This window comes from Cyanistes caeruleus, chromosome 8 (genome assembly GCF_971803275.1).
Source record: "Cyanistes caeruleus chromosome 8, bCyaCae1.hap1.1, whole genome shotgun sequence".
NCBI classification, from domain to species: Eukaryota; Metazoa; Chordata; class Aves; order Passeriformes; family Paridae; genus Cyanistes; species Cyanistes caeruleus.
In genome coordinates this window covers 17,201,550-17,217,055 of record NC_141708.1, presented here as the reverse complement: position 1 = coordinate 17,217,055, position 15,506 = coordinate 17,201,550, and the positions used below count along the sequence as shown (strand labels likewise).

General features: G+C 40.0%; 2 protein-coding genes across 5 annotated transcripts in view; one reads left to right on the top strand and one right to left on the bottom strand.

The window, feature by feature from the left end:
• The window catches only part of LOC111931163 (lysosomal acid lipase/cholesteryl ester hydrolase-like), a 40,896-nt gene that overhangs the window by 14,554 nt on the left and 10,836 nt on the right, over nucleotides 1–15,506 (top strand). Inside the window, exon 1 of one of the 2 annotated variants that reach the window (XM_086899196.1) lies at nucleotides 14,487–14,639. The exons of the other annotated variant lie outside the window; for it this stretch is intronic. Coding sequence (XP_086755322.1) covers nucleotides 14,503–14,639 — 137 coding nt within the window. The 5' untranslated portion in view covers nucleotides 14,487–14,502. Of the gene's footprint in view, nucleotides 1–14,486; nucleotides 14,640–15,506 lie in introns of those variants that run through there. 2 annotated transcript variants of the gene reach the window in all.
• ANKRD22 (ankyrin repeat domain 22) lies at nucleotides 501–14,527 on the bottom strand. Of its 3 annotated transcripts, XM_086899200.1 has the most exons (9): nucleotides 14,295–14,527; nucleotides 13,432–13,545; nucleotides 11,572–11,645; nucleotides 10,425–10,737; nucleotides 3,904–4,095; nucleotides 3,043–3,150; nucleotides 2,624–2,701; nucleotides 1,719–1,817; nucleotides 501–967 (listed from the first exon to the last, which is right to left on the bottom strand). In XM_086899200.1, exons 4-9 carry the CDS (start codon nucleotides 10,443–10,445, stop codon nucleotides 890–892), a joined length of 576 nt encoding a protein of 191 aa, XP_086755326.1. In that variant the 5' UTR covers nucleotides 10,446–10,737; nucleotides 11,572–11,645; nucleotides 13,432–13,545; nucleotides 14,295–14,527; the 3' UTR covers nucleotides 501–889. The 3 variants fall into 3 exon arrangements, with proteins under 3 accessions (XP_086755326.1, XP_023785367.1, XP_023785366.1); XM_023929599.2 differs by lacking the exons at nucleotides 13,432–13,545; nucleotides 14,295–14,527 and adding an exon at nucleotides 12,390–12,455; XM_023929598.2 differs by lacking the exons at nucleotides 10,425–10,737; nucleotides 11,572–11,645; nucleotides 13,432–13,545; nucleotides 14,295–14,527 and having other exon boundaries at nucleotides 3,904–4,169.

Genomic DNA, 15,506 nt, shown 5'->3' with positions numbered 1-15,506 from the left:
GCATGCACCACTCTGTACAGCATGCTATCCTGTCTAGTCCCAGGGGAATGATACATCTGGTTTCCATCAACAGCATTTCATTTATTGACTCTTTTTTTCCTTTAGTACACTGTTTATATTGGAAAAGTAGTCAAGAGACCTGTTTCTCTACTGAGCCAAACACATTTTCTTTACTATTTTTTAATGCATTAAAGTGGTCTGGAAATTGACTTACTTTATGGTCTCCAGCAAGGCATTGAATCTCTTTTTGCTGTTTCTAGATGGGAAACAAAACAAAACAAACAAAAACAAAAAAAAACAAAACAAAAAAAAAACAAAACAAAACAAAACACCAAAAGATAGTTCTACCCTTGTAGGATGGAAAGAGGAGGGGCTCAACTGAGAGATCTATTTTCCCAGCCCCTCCCATTGTAGGAAGAGAAATACTAAGAAGAAGGGTACCAGCCTTTTTATAACCGCTGTAGCATATTGTTTAGTTCCCCTATGGAACAAGTAACACACACTCTAAAGGATATTTTATTTTTGCATTGGCTGCCAACCATCATATGCAATGTTTAGGCTTCTAGATATTTTATAGCTAGCTTTCAAAATCCACAGTCTGCAGAAGTCAAGTAATAAAATTGATGAAACAGATGGGAAGGACAATATTTTGAACACTCTTGTAGTAATTCATGGCTTACAAAATAAAATTAACTTCTTTCAGCCCAGTCATGGCCTTGGGGTACTGACAAATCTCACAGAAAATTGTCCAAGTCTGCAGCAGGGAATGGGTGGATATGGACTGGGTCTTTATCAAGTATCAGCCCTCATCCTTTGCAGGACTTCTGCTGTTGTGAAAGGTGGATTGTCAGATGAGGTAATTTTCTTCATGTTTGAGAGTCCTTGATGGCTAAGAATTTTTTCTTATCATGCTTTCAATGTTGTGGAACTGTAATCTTCTTGCTATATCCAAGGGAGTCTCCCCGTCCTGAAAGAAACACATGAAATACATTGCAATATGACAGATATGGGTCAAGTACAAAGAGATTTCCCAACTTTGTCACCTGTGTAAGGTGCCCTGTCACTTCTGCCCCAAAATAAAGTTTTCAGGACATGCTGGGCCTAATACTGCTCTGGCTGAAGAAAGGAACAGAGACCTCCCCTGCAATAGGGAAAGCCTTTCCACTGTTTCCTGGGAGTAACATCCAAATGTACAGAACTCAGCTAAGATTTGGTTTCAAGAGCAATATAGGTAATACACTTCTCACCTTAACTCAGTAGTGCAGATATTCCCAGGTCAGTATTGATTTGGGCAACACTTGAGCAGCTCTGGTGACAGAAGCAGCTTGACTTAGCCTTTCAGGAGAAGGGTCCTCAGCAGCACAAAAACCACCCAGGAAGACTTTGATGCCTGCCCTGCAGCCCTCATCTTAGGAGCAACTACAGAGTAGCTTTGAGCTAAGAGGCAACCTAAATATAGCTAAGAGATGTGCTAAACCAGGGGACATGCAGGCAGCTTTTACTGGTAGAAATCCAGCAGTGAAGGATTCATACTTTAAAGTTGGTCTTGTCAATAAAGGCAATGGAGCAAATGTTCCATATCAAACAGGAAACAAATTGGCTGCCAGGAAGCTGTGCACCCTTTTCTTAAAACTGCTCTGCACCAGCTAAGGCCTACAATGAACTTACTGGTCGACCACCATGATTAGTAAATACATTTATCAACCTCGCCTTCTTACCTGATTCTTTACAGAAGTGTCTGCATGAGCCTCAAGCAGTAGAGGAATGACTGCCTGGTTTTTCATTTCACAAGCATAGTGAAGGGCTGTGCTGCCAGACTGAAGGAGAACATAAGCAGATTAATTTTATTTCTGAAACTTCTTTAGTAGGCCTTAGGTAAGCAGGACTACCTATGCAAAACACATACCATTTCCTGTCACAATATATCCCACAGTAAAACAAATAATGTTACCATGAGAAAAACAGGAACAAAAAAATTAATTCCTTCCCTGGAACACAACTTCTAAAGCAGGTTTGATACATTAGCAGGAAGCCAATCATTTCAGAGGATCACACCAGCTTGATCTCAGAAACTACATCTTAAATGATACTGTTTGCTCGCACTTCAGTGTTCTAGAATTTTGTTGCTGATTAAATTGGTGTTTCTCCTTTTCTGCCTTAGAGGAGAGGAGCTCTTTACCTCACCCAAGTGGGCTAGTGGATCGATAACTCTGTATTATGGCAGATAGCACACTCTGAAGACCAAGAGAAGACACGGGGTCTTGTCCTGTAGCCCACAAATCTGTTCCAGTTCAAAATCTTGTAATGCTGATAAACTCAGATGCTTATATCACTAGAATCTTTACAGAATTGGGTATTTAATACGTAAGTACATCAGCCCAGCTTGCTGGATTCTCTTATTGCAGGCATTGTTCAGAAAGGGTGGATTAGTTGATCAGTGGGGAACTATTTCTGCATACACTATAATCTATTGCCTAAGTGTCAAGGAGAAACATTGAATCCGTCTGTTACGTTCAGTCCCTGATGCTCCTACTCCAACAATGCTGCTAGAAGATTCTGTAGTCTGTTTTTAGTATTGTTTCCTGCATGTGAGCCACGTTTGCATTTGTATAAAACCACTTACAGAGTCTGTAGCATTCACATCGACTCCAGCTCTAAGCAACATCTTGACCAGGTGTTCATTCTGTTTTGTCTTTGAGACCTGTTTAGAGCAAGGAAAGGAGTAACACAGTAAAACAGTTCATCTGCATATAGTCTGAAGTATATTTGTGCTAAATATACTTAATATATATAATATACTGTGGGGTTTTTCCCCAAAAATAGGCATGGAAATGTCAGAGTGATACAGTAATACAAATCTTCTCCTTCACCAGCTACAGTCACAGCAAAATTCCTGCTCCTTCTGCTTTCAGAAGCAAGACATTCAGTCTTGCTTTAAGGAAGCAGTCCACATTCTACAGAGGTTCCTGGCCTGAAACACTGCCGTGAAGAATGTGTTCAAGGGAAAGATCCAGGGTCATTCTTGCTTCCATCCAGACTCACCATGAGAAGGTATCCAATAAGCATAACTGGCATGAGGATTATGATGAGCACATAGTCCAGGAAGGTGAACCGTTTTCTCACAGCATAATGGAGGCAAGTGCGGTCCTTCTAAACACAAAGTAACTCCGGTTAGTACCAGATTCAGTGATCTCACCTTGTTTAATACTGAAAGAGCAGACCATTTTAAATTCCACAAGCTTTCTTTTAGACTAATAGAAAATCCCCTGTGATTTTCAAACATAAATAGACACATGCATCTTGCTTCCTTCAAGCAGAAACACATTTAACACATAGAGGGTCATGAAAATGGGACTACACCTGCAAGGAGGATGTGGGATCCAAAGGATTCCATGTGTATGCTGGAAAACTTGGACCTGGCTGCAGAAATTTGAAGAAGAGAGCAGGCATTTCGTGTGGCTACTGGTGCCACACAGCAAGGCAAATCAGCAGGAGGAATCACCACAGCCCCCCTCCTTATGGAGGTGCTGGCTACTGAAGCAAGGACATGTGAAACGTCTCTTTTGGGACACCAGAGGAAAACAGGAAAGTAACAATAACCACCACAGGCTCCTGCTGAGAACAGAGCTTAAAAAAATTCTTTGAATACTGAATATACCAAAGCAACTAAAGGGCATATCTGTAAAGTTTTGTGCTACAGTGTTAAACTTGCTACAGATGGGCAAAATGGACTTCGACACAGGGCACCAAAATAAGCAGAGAGGTCTTTTTGCTCTACCTATTTCTGCACATATCCTCAGTAAGAAGCAAACTTAAGGTTTGTCTGTGTTTGCCAGTGTCCCCACTGGCACTCCAAGAATCTGAAAGAACAGTCCCACAAAGGGAGAGTCAGTGGCCACTTACCTTATTTCTGAGGTTGACATCAGCGTGTTTTCTAAGAAGATAGTTAACTATCCTGTTGTTTCCTTGTCTGCATGCACAAATTAAGGGGGTGTCTCCACCGAAGCTGTCCTGGACATTCAGATAGTTGCTGTTGTGCTCCAAAAGCAGATGAACTTTATTGAAATCGTTGTTATAAGCTGCCTGACAGATGGGCTGAAGTGAGAAGATAATATTCATCAGCACGTGTTTCACTAAGACATCCATACTTCCCATTCTGGCTTACTACTCACACACCCTGAAATACTTGGCAGAGGCTGTAGTTCTTGGTGCCTTCCAGAAGATGGTGGTAGGAGACACTCCTGCAGCTGCTACACGGCTCTCAGCCCCAAAGTCACAGCCTTTGCACAGTGGAATGGATTTTCTGTTAATTTTGGACGCTATTTCTATAATCCAGGAAATAAATCCTATTTATTTGCAGCCATTAGGGACAAAAAAACCCACACCAAACCAACAAAACTGGCTTCCATTCTCACAGGAGTTGGTCACTGTATTAAGCAGCAAGCAGGGACAAGCCCACATGCCTGGGTTTACATCAGGCTTTCCCTCTGGCTGAGCACTGCTGAACAGAAGGAACCACTCCTGACTCATCTGTTCCCAGAAGAGAACTGCACTTCAGGTGAAAGGTGAAAAACCAAACCCCCACCAATTTTTCTTTTCTAGACCTTGAAATAAATAAAAAAATACCTGTCAGTGTGCCCACAGGTCAGATCCTGCTTGGCTTTTGAGAGCTGCTTGCTGGTCAGCTTTTCATTCAGTATTTCTGCACATCCTTGAGCTAAAATTCCTTCCCTCTCCAGTGGCAAGAATTCAGACTAAGAGAAACCGAGAAGGGCAGGAGATCTGCAAGTTTCTAACAGCCTAATAAAGGCAGAAACTAATATTTAAGAGGCGGGGCAGAGAGGTAGCATTTGAGTACTCCAGTCAAAAGCAGAGTAAGTCTTTCTTTTCTTTGATACTGAGAATTTTACCCAACATTTTCCAAAACAGAAATTTTCTTTAAATATTAGCTGTAGTTTATTCTTTTCCATTCTCCTTTTTTTTCACATCTTAAATACTCTAAATAAAAAAGATGTAGTCCTAAACTCTGAGCTCTTTCCTCACTCCTCCAGCTAGTTCCCTCCCTTCTGTCCTCCCCTCTACCCACCTGCCTTCCTGCCTAAAATTATTAATCTTATTTACACTTTTTCAGCCAACCTTTGATCTATAACATGTTTATCTCCAGAATAATTGCTGCTTAGTTTTACGGACAGCTGCGTAAGAGAAGTAATTTGTTTCCAAATAAAGAATTTACATACTTACCAGACCTTGCACCACTTCTTGTTTTGTTTTTATTATGTCAGACAAAAATCTACAAAGAACACAGGCCATATTTTAAATTTGCACACCTGTCTGTATTTCTACAGAGGCCTACATATACCATTCGGTATTTTGCATTTCACCAGACTGTTTTAATGATTTTGAGGAGAAAAGCCTCTTTTAAGCCCCTTTCGGTGTGATTTGCACACCAGTGCCACCTAAAAGATCAGTTTTCTCTAGAAATTTGCTGTCTGTCATGTTGGTGTCAAGTACTGTATCTTCATGTCTCGGAAAGAGAAGATTCTGTGGAGTCTGTCTGCACCTCCTATTTCCCTACTACTCTTGTTCTCTGGTGCTGCTTTGCTTATTTAAAGATGCAGCAGATTTGCTCTTTGGTTGAACATCTGCCCAAATCCCAGCCACCATATAAATTTACTCCTTTCTAGGCTGGTTTTGCTCATTCAGCTGCTCCAGGTTGTGCCCTTTTGCTTTTCTTCCTGTACTGCCTCCAAGACTTTTACTTGCTAGGCGTTTAACCCCAAGGCATTTCTGACTGATGCTCTTGTTGATCGTGGGATCTTTTTTCTAAACCTTACTACTGCTGAACTCAGTTCTAGAGCCATGAACAATGATGGTACACAGACCACTCCCCAAGAGACCACATTATTTGGGGCTGAAGTCATGCACAGAGACCAGCACACACAAGGCACGTGTGCTCTTTCACCTTCTGAAACCAGCTGTTCTCAGAAAACATCCAGGGCACAGAGAATGTGAGGAAGTTCTCATTCATTCCAACAACTAATACCTGGTAACTGATGTATTTAATTTTATTTATTTTTGAATCATTATTATTCCCCTGGAACGGGGATTCTTTACAGAAATTATACTGTCTGCATGAAAGTGTTCCATTCATGTTTAAAGAAAAAAAACAACAAAACAACACAAACTTTTTTCCCATTTATATGGGATTTTTTTTTTTTGAGGCCCACTCCACAGGTTTGTATCCTTGAAAAAACCTTTTAGTCAAAGAAAAGTGAAAAGCCACCCAGCCCAAACTTGTAACATGCCTCCCAAATTGGCAAACATGACTCCATGCCTGGAAGAGCAAACATAGTAGCAGAATATTTAGGTAAAGGAACAAAGCAGTACCAACAATTGTAAGTTCATGATATTCATATCAATAACAATAAGGATTCAGAAAAAATTGTGTTAGGAAAGTATAAAGATAAGAACAATTACAAATAGGTAGCACTTGGTCACTTGTCCAAGAAAGGCAAATGTTATATTAGACAGTGTCTCCCACAGAAAGAGATGTTATAGAGGACACTTCACTGAGATAGTGTATAGGGTTCTTGTCATTTGGGTCCTAAAGTGAGATCAGACCATGGCAGGAGCATGAAACATCTCTACAACTGAGGAATGTGGAGAGCCTGAAGAAAGGTTGATTTGCTTAGCTGGGGTAGGGAGAGACAGAGCTGTTGGCGTTCCAAAATAAATTAAAGGGTCAGTGTTAAAGAAGAGCAATTCATTTCAGGGAACTTGCTAAAAAAAGTTGATCCATCTGACCAAGAAATTTAGCATAAAAATTAGAAAGAGATTTATATTCATAAGCAGAGCAAAGTAACAAAACAGGCTTCCAGTGGCAACAGATTGGACACGAAACCTGCCTGGCCCCAGGCTGGGGCTTGAGCATGTGCCAGGATTTCTGTGGTTGTGAAGCCTCAGCTACAAATCTCTTTCCCGCCTCTCACTTGTTTTGGATTGTCACTCTGGAAACCCTATCTAAAGGAGGACTAACTGTGCTTAAGACTGTTTTAAACTATTCTCCGAAGTTTGCTCATAAGACAATAATAGAATTTCTTACAAACAGACAACATCTATCTGAAGTATCAGCAGGGAGGCCAAGTATGGATTTAGAACAGTGCTAGGTACAAACAGCAGGTTCCACCTAAAACCCAAGAAAACATATTTCCTTTAAGTCTATAGAAAAACCTGGAGGATAAGAGACTGAAAAATCTAACTCAGTTTCCTACAGTGTTAGAAGATTGCCTCAGTAGTGACACAGCTTAACAATCAGGTTCGTATTTGTGTTATTGTTATTACTATTGCTGTGTTATTGTTATCCACCCATCATACCCAGGAGAGAAATAAACCAATGGGATAGTGCTCAGAATACCTGAGTTTCACATGCAAGATGCAAGCCATACCCAAAGCATCCAAAGGTGATATCTTGGGCTCATGCTCAGCTGTGGTGAGGAGCAGGACTATGAAGCAGAGGTGTGATGGAAGTGGAGGACAGCCAGGAGATCCCTCTTGCTCCCAGAGCTGCACTGACAACTTGAGGACAGACAGGTCTATGGGGTCTCCTTTAGGGATGTGTGAGAAGAAAAGTGCTCCCACAACAACAAACTCTAAAGCGAGCACCAGTGGGAGCCCAGTTCTCAGCTTCTGGAGGAGGGATTTGCAGTCCAAGACACAGAGTGGCTACTTGTCACATATAGGTAAAACCGTACAAAACAAAGGCCTTGTAAAATTGTTTCAGGCCTTGTTACTTCAACAAGCCTTGTTACTAAGTGTAACTAACAGCTAGCCTGATAAGTTCCCATGAGAAAATAATTACAACAATGAGAATCAGCTTGCATATCAGTCTGTTCCTGTGGGAACTGATTGCACCTGTGAGGAGAAAGGTTCTACCCATGTGAAACATCCACTTCCCAGGAGACAAGAACGTAAACATACCTAGAAAGAAAGTTTTTGACTTACACATACACTAGCAAATTCTAGCCAATGAACTGAGTTACAATAGGTTGCTAACCAATTAGAATTAAATACGATGCCTTCTGATAACTACGTAAATACAAGCTGTGAAGAATAAAGATTGGTTATGGTGTAAGAAGAAACAAAGAAAGAAAGAAGAATGTCTTTGTCCATCTCTACTGCCACAGCTACTCTTGCCCACGCCACATCATTTATCAATCCCACTGTCCTGACTGCCCCAGAAAACTCACAGCAGACCTGGCCCAACTCCATAAAGCAGCAGGGCAGACCCAGCACAGGCACAACAACACTGCACCCAACACAGACACGGGCTCAGGTCTGAGGGGAGGGGAGCAGGTAAAGGTGAAGAGGAAGAGAAGGCCTCTCTCAAGTGTCTGGCAGCAAAGCCCTTCACTTCTGCTCTCATTCACACTCCTGCAGCACCAGCCAGCACTCAGACAAGGTGCACAGGATGAACCTGACAGTGTGACTTTTCACAAATCCTACAGTGGAAGGGAGGGAAGAAAAGAGAACCACAGAACTAAACTCCTTCCACACTCACCAGAGGTGCCTTTTCTCAGCCATAGCATCAGGGCTAATAATGAACTAGAGCACAGCCTGCCCAGCTGAATAAAATGCAGTGGGCAGACACTGGAGAATGGAAAGTAGAGTTTGAAGATTAGATATGCCAATGACTGAGTGTTTAAAATCTCTCTTTCTACAATACTCCTTCTTCTGCAAGCCTTTCAGACCAGGATTTAATTGTTCTGTATATAGGGTCTCAGGAAAAGTGAGAAGTACTCACAGGACATGCAAAGTTTTTCATGGTTGAGAGCACTCAGTGCTCTCAACCAAATAAGGGGTGCAAGAAAAGCAATAACACTTTCACTGTGAGGAAGGACAATTATATAACCTATTTTTTATTTTTATTTTTTTAATCAATTGTGGAACATGATTGATGTCAGCTCCTAGTACTTTACTCAGATCCAGATGAGCCACCACATCTGAAGCTGTCTGATGTTTTCAGAATTTCTTGCATCAGTCTCTGCTTAGCTTTGCTGGGCTAGTGATAAACCTCCAGCTATTTAGCAAGTTCTACCACACCTGAAGTAAAGGCACAGTATGAAGGACAAAGCATTTCACATAAAAGAGAAGAGGTGAAGGTAAAGCCTGTCTTGCAACTTGGAGAGCAATTTCAGTTTATAATTGCTTCCTCCTTTAGAACTCCAGGGGATTGCCTAAATTACATCAGCTCTTTTGCAATCATTTACAAAAAAGGAAGACACTTTGTAATATCAAAATATTCTGAACCAATCCATAGCCTCTTCCTTTGCATTAAAATTATTCCAAAAGCATGCTATGAACTTAACAGGAAAGTCTAAATTATGTTTAGGATGCTGAGGAATACACCAATAGCAGATACATACTTCTCAGAAAAGGCAACTTACAATTCTTTATCTTTAGTTTCCTAGCTTTCTACCCTGTATAAATGAAGCATAATTTACCAGCAAAACTGGATCTCAAAATGTTTAAAGAGAGGAAATGAATGTATATGAAAAGATTAATTAATAAGCATGGAAAACATGGACAGCATTTGAACACCTGTGAAATTAAGCTAGACACTGCAACACTATCCCAGGGTAGTAGGTCTGGAGAGAGGCAAGAAATCCTTTCAGAAAAAGCTACAGTCTGTTCTGCCAGTCACCTCATGAATGCACAGATTCAAGCTCCTTGCAATACTGAAAGAGGAGAAGATACTTGATTTCATTGAATAGCTTTTTAAAAATAAAAGGCTGGCTTTCAGCACAGAAATGTAACCTTTAAAAACAACAGCTATGTAATGCTATCTCCAGAAAAAGAAACACAGTGCAACACACTCTTTTCACAGTCACAAAGGGCCAAAATCCTCATTTGTTCCCACATGTACAAATGGGAAATTTATAACAGAATATTTTTAGGTAGAATTTATGCTAAAGTACAGGAAAATTTTAAATGAACCATAGTTTGGAGAAAAACCCATTAGGATAAAAAAAATTACCTTCCTAAAACAATATGGGCGGGGGGAGCAGGAGGTTTTCTTAGGCATTAACTTTATTATCTGTATTCAGTGTAAGCCAAGGAGCTGTCTGCTTTTTGCAAAGTTGTTCATTGCTTGCACCATGTACAGAATCATTCTGATCTCAACACAGAACAACAGAAAATGTTGAACACATATTTTGTGAAGCCACAGTAATTATACTGGTTATTGCGTTTTCTTTGCTTCTATTAACAATACTGGCAGCTTTTAATAGACAAAGGAAAACATTTACAAAGGGGAAAAAACTTCCAGATCTCTCTACAAGCCTGTGTATGGGAGGCTGTGAAGGGAACAAACCAAGCCCAGTGAATATCCATACCCTCAGTAGCAACTGCAGAAAATGGTTACCTACCTCTGAATAGAGTATCCCCATGCCTATTCTTCACTCTGGAGTTCCTCCTTGTTCACCAGCCCAACTAGTTACCCTCACTTGACATGTGCTGGAGCTTGTTTGAATCTGGTTAATAGTTAACTTAAAAGTACCACTTTTTCTTAAGCTGCCTTTCCTCTCAGTGCTTTCTACTCAGTAGCATAAAACAATTGTCTTCAGAAACCCAGCCCAGGGAGGTAAACGTGAGAACAGCAGCTTATGGGAGCCTGACGGAACAAGTTACAACACAGAAGCATTTTCCTTTGTCATTTCTGCAATAACATCCTTCAGTTACCTAAAAAGGAAAGCAGCAAAACAGGTCAAGAGACCTTGAGGGAAAGAGAAGGGAAGAAAGTTTCACAAATAAAGAAATGGAGGAGTGAAAAGAATAAAGAGAATAAAATCTAAAACTTAAAATCATGAACAATTGTAACTACTTTGCCACCCAAGCTACTGTTAACTAAAACACATTCCAAACCTTCTGCAAGAACACCTCAAATGTCAGGAAAAAGGAAGCAACTCAATCCCATGCATTAAATGAAAGCTCCCAGTATAATTAGCCTCTTAGTCTTTAATTAAACAGGCCAGCCATTTCCATTACTTTTGCTCAGTCTTCTCTTTCTAGCCCAGCCCAACCAATGAACATGATTCATGTCTAACCTGATAGTTTATATGCTAATTGGGAAGAGAAGTATTGCTGGTAGCCCTGAAGATAAGATGCTGATGCATTCTCTACTACACTCAGTCTTTCCGAGCAAGGCAAGCGTATTTCAAATGCCTGCATGCACCTCAAAAATATCTTTTCCCTTTATAGTTTAAATCACGTTTCACATACTTCAAGTAAATTTTTTAAAAAGTCTTAAAACATAAACATGTAAGCATGCATCTTAAATCCAAGCCCTCTGCCTTACATTTGAGAATTTCTGTTTCCAAATAATTTCTGTATTTATTCTCAGCAAGGTGAAGAACCATATAAAATTACTTATTCTATCTCCAGCCTTCTCTAATTAAAGTAGTACAATATCACTGGCTGTAGTGTTAGTTTCTGGCACCAGTTCTCACCCTTTCAGTGGCAGTTAATCTGAAGAAAACTAGGCTGGCATGTAACAGACAGAGACATAACACCTACCTGTGACACTCACTGGGATCCTCACAACAGAGTTATCTTTCTGTCTTTCAGCATGTGGTGAATGTGCTGTTGGACTAAGCACATGAAACAGTGAGTAACATCTCAAAGGTGAAAAGGCCTTCCTCACCAATATTTCTTCACACCAGGATCCTAAAATATTCACTACTGACCAGCATCTACTGACCAGCTTGTTGGAATTTATAAGCTACAACTTGTTGAAAGAAATATTGAATCATTAAGATGCTACATAAAACAACTTAATAGTTTAATTAATCCTTTCCTAACAAAAATAAATAAATGTATGGTAATCTGAAAAAGTATTAAAGAAAAACAACAAACAAACCAATAGAGGAAAGAAAGAAAGAAAGAAAGAAAGAAAGAAAGAAAGAAAGAAAGAAAGAAAGAAAGAAAGAAAGAAAGAAAGAAAGAAAGAAAGAAAGAAAGAAAGAAAGAAAGAAAGAAAGAAAGAAAGAAAGAAAGAAAGAAAGAAAGAAAGAAAGAAAGAAAGAAAGAAAGAAAGAAAGAAAGAAAGAAAGAAAGAAAGAAAGAAAGAAAGAAAGAAAGAAAGAAAGAAAGAAAGAAAGAAAGAAAGAAAACAAGAAAGAAAACAAGAAAACAAGAAAGAAAGAAAGAAAGAAAGAAAGAAAGAAAGAAAGAAAGAAAGAAAGAAAGAAAGAAAGAAAGAAAGAAAGAAAACAAGAAAACAAGAAAACAAGAAAGAAAACAAGAAAACAAGAAAGAAAACAAGAAAAAAAACCCATCCTCTCCAAAACAGAGGAAGAGCTTCAGGCAACAATTTTCCCGACAGTGTAAATTACCATTTAATCCAGCATCACATCCCAGGTCCTCTTGAAAAGCACTGAAGTGATTACTCTGGTTAGAGTTTCAACTGAAGAACAATTAAGCAGCCCAACCATGATGAAGTATGAGACTCATGCAAATGTATATAGTCACAGGTTCACTTCTGCTTAACCTATTGCTTCAGTGCTCTTTGCCATGCTTGTAAATGAACACTAGAGTCCTGAAAAATTTTAATTCTTTTTATGAATAAGGGTTTTTTTCTCCAAAAGGTGCCAAGACTCAGTGCATAGACAAGCTGTCACCTACCCAGTCTGTGTAGGAAACATGATTCTTACGTCCTGACAAAATTTGACAACATTTCAAATGTTTCATGTGAGCCAGAAGGGAACTAAATGTTTTTCAGAAGGGCCTTCACCAGGGAAATTATAAGGTAAACTAATTTTTTTAGCTAAATACCAATAGCTTAAGAACAGTATATTCAATAAAAGTCACAGAAGATCACTTGTCTCTTTAAATTCCAAGCACTGGAGTCTGTATTGCTACAAATCACATGAGTTAAACTACTGTCAGGAGAGCAATCTGTGGCTTGTTGGAGTCATGTGTGCAGAACAGTCCTCTGAAACTCACATTTCCAAGAAATGCAGTCCTGGAGTGGCCAGTGTCTGGGCAAGAGGGACACTAGCACCTTACACTTTCCCTCAGAAGACTGTTAACTACTTGTACATCATCCTTGTAGCAACACAAGGGTTCCTTGCACCTCTGCTGCAGCACAGGATTAACCCAACAAGCACAAAGAAACCCCTCCATGGCATGGAGCAGAGCCTGTGTTTTATAGCACTAAACTGAGTTCATGCTATGTCCAGCTCCAGGCCAGACCACCTGGGCTTCAGTCTTGCCACGGCATTTTAAAACAGCATGCTTACTATCTCAGCTGTCCTGGTTCTCTCAGTAAGGACAGCCCATCCTGGGAAGTTTCTGTTTCTAGGTTTTGTGCTTTCTATTCTCTTTTTCTATGCATTACTTTCACTCTCTTTTCCATTTTCCGATGGGCTAACATACCTTTTGCTCTTCACTTGGTTTCCATCAATGATATCAGAAAACATATCATAAATCCCATGTGCCACCACAAGGTAATATAGGTAAAGTGTTGCAGGTAATTCCCAGCCAGCAGTCCTGCAAAACAAAGAAATGTAGGATGGTGTAAGCTAAGAAGAGAGCAGAGAAAAGTCTTCATTATTTCTCACTAAGCAGGGGCATCATCTGAGCTGTGATGCTTTTCATTGAGAAATCACCTTTTCGGCTTTTCCACAGACTGTGTCCTTCTCCATAAATCAGGATTGTTTCTGCGGTGACTCCCAGGTTCTGTTTACTAACAAGTACTTCATTAATTTTCCCAGGCAAGGCAGCATATCATTAGCACCCACGTGTCAAAGAATTTGCTGCATCAAGAAATGAGGCCAGTTTCAGTGAGAATCAAGCCCCTCAAGGCTGGCTACAATTAATTCAGTAGTTAGGCAGGGGTCTCCAATTTATTGTGTTCAGAGAGTTCATGGAGATGGCTTGGAAATAATAAGAATTAGTGTTAGCACCCTCTCTTGACTCCAAGTTTAAACAATGTTTTCAAACTTAATTCTGTTCCTGAGAATCCCTACAGAAGCAGAGTAACTCAGAACAAACACTTTTTTGTATGCAGTGGTGTTCACACCGTTCAAATCACTTTTGTTTTTATTCTAAGATTATCTAACAATGAAGGTTTGTCCCCAAGTAAACAGCAATCCAGAAAACAAGCAATTGGTGTGGAACCAGTGACCAAAACACTTTGTACTACCCACAGCAGCAGAGATCACATTCACAACTAGAAAGCTTTGAGAAAAGCTGAATTCTTCCTTTTTATCCCCAAATATGGTAGTTACAGCACTTACTAAGACAGGTAGCAGTGCAGATGAAGATCTGTCACAGCCTCAGGGAACAATAAACCAGCTCTAATAAGTGCTCTAATGACAGGTTAGATTCCTCTTTACCTCACCAGGTCCATGGTGCAATTTGGTCTTTCAGAATATCATGCAATGGTGCTATTTATCATAGAATAACCCCACTCCTTAAATACTGCCAAACAAGCAGCACTTTAACATGCTCTCCTATACATGCAGATCTCACACAGAACTCAGCTGCTGCTCCCTTTATTGGCACAAGCTTCTGGCAGCGAATCAGCAGGAGACAGAGCAGGAGCTGCAGCAGGAGGCGCAAGCAAGGGAGTCACAGCAGAGGTAAGCTGTTTGCTCAAATGCATCCATGGTCTCTTCCTCCCTTGCCTGTCTCCATACAGATGTGCTGTCCTGGTTCTGTGCAGCTGGTTCTCAGAGCAGCCAGCCTGCTGTCCTTTCTGACTGCTGTGCACCAAGGGCAGGGTTGCCAGAGGCAGAGAAAAAAAGCCTTTGACCCATGCAAATGGGAAAAAGGAGTAACTGATGGTTTCATTTTGCTCTCCTTGGTTTTCTTCCCCTAGAGATGTCACTGTGGATGCATGGAAATCTCAGTGCTGAAAGCATGTATATAAATTAAATTAATCTTGTTCTTATAGTTCCAAAAGCATTTGAGTTTTCCCTGTAAGTTTACCCAGAGATTCTGACACCTGCTAGCCTGTCCCATTTATAGTGTATGTGAAAGCCATTATGACTCAAGAATACAAGGTTTGTTTTCATTTCATCAAGGTTTGTTTCCATTAATCTCAGAAACCTCCAGAAATGCCATTTTTGAATGTATCCTTCAGGTACCTTCCTCTACCTTTTTCTCTTTTTAAAATATTTCAGCTATTTCCAGTTTGCCATTATAAATGTCACTCTTAGGCATTGTTTCATTGCATAAAAAGACTAATTATTGTTCAAGGCTCCTACAGTCGTGACTTGGCCATTGAAATTAATGAGACAGTTGTGTGCCAAGCCTTGGAGTTAATTGGCATATTATGTCTGATTTACAAAGCTTTCATGTTCAGTACAGTATATAGAAAATTGTACATAAAAAAGATAATAATTTAGCTACCCCATAGCTTCATCTTTAGTACAAACTGTGACTTATGCTGAACATTTCCGTTTTTTTCCCAAAGAATGTTCCACATGAAGAAAAAGAGGAATGTG

Coding starts and splice junctions, on each gene's coding strand:
- ANKRD22 (XM_023929598.2), bottom strand. CDS start 4,155: ATGGGAAGTATGGATGTCTTAGTGAAACACGTGCTGATGAATATTATC. Junction 3,151..3,903: donor ATGTCAACCTCAGAAATAAG/GTAAGTGGCCAC, acceptor CTTTGTGTTTAG/AAGGACCGCACTTGCCTCCA. Junction 968..1,718: donor ACACTTCTGTAAAGAATCAG/GTAAGAAGGCGA, acceptor TGTTTCTTTCAG/GACGGGGAGACTCCCTTGGA.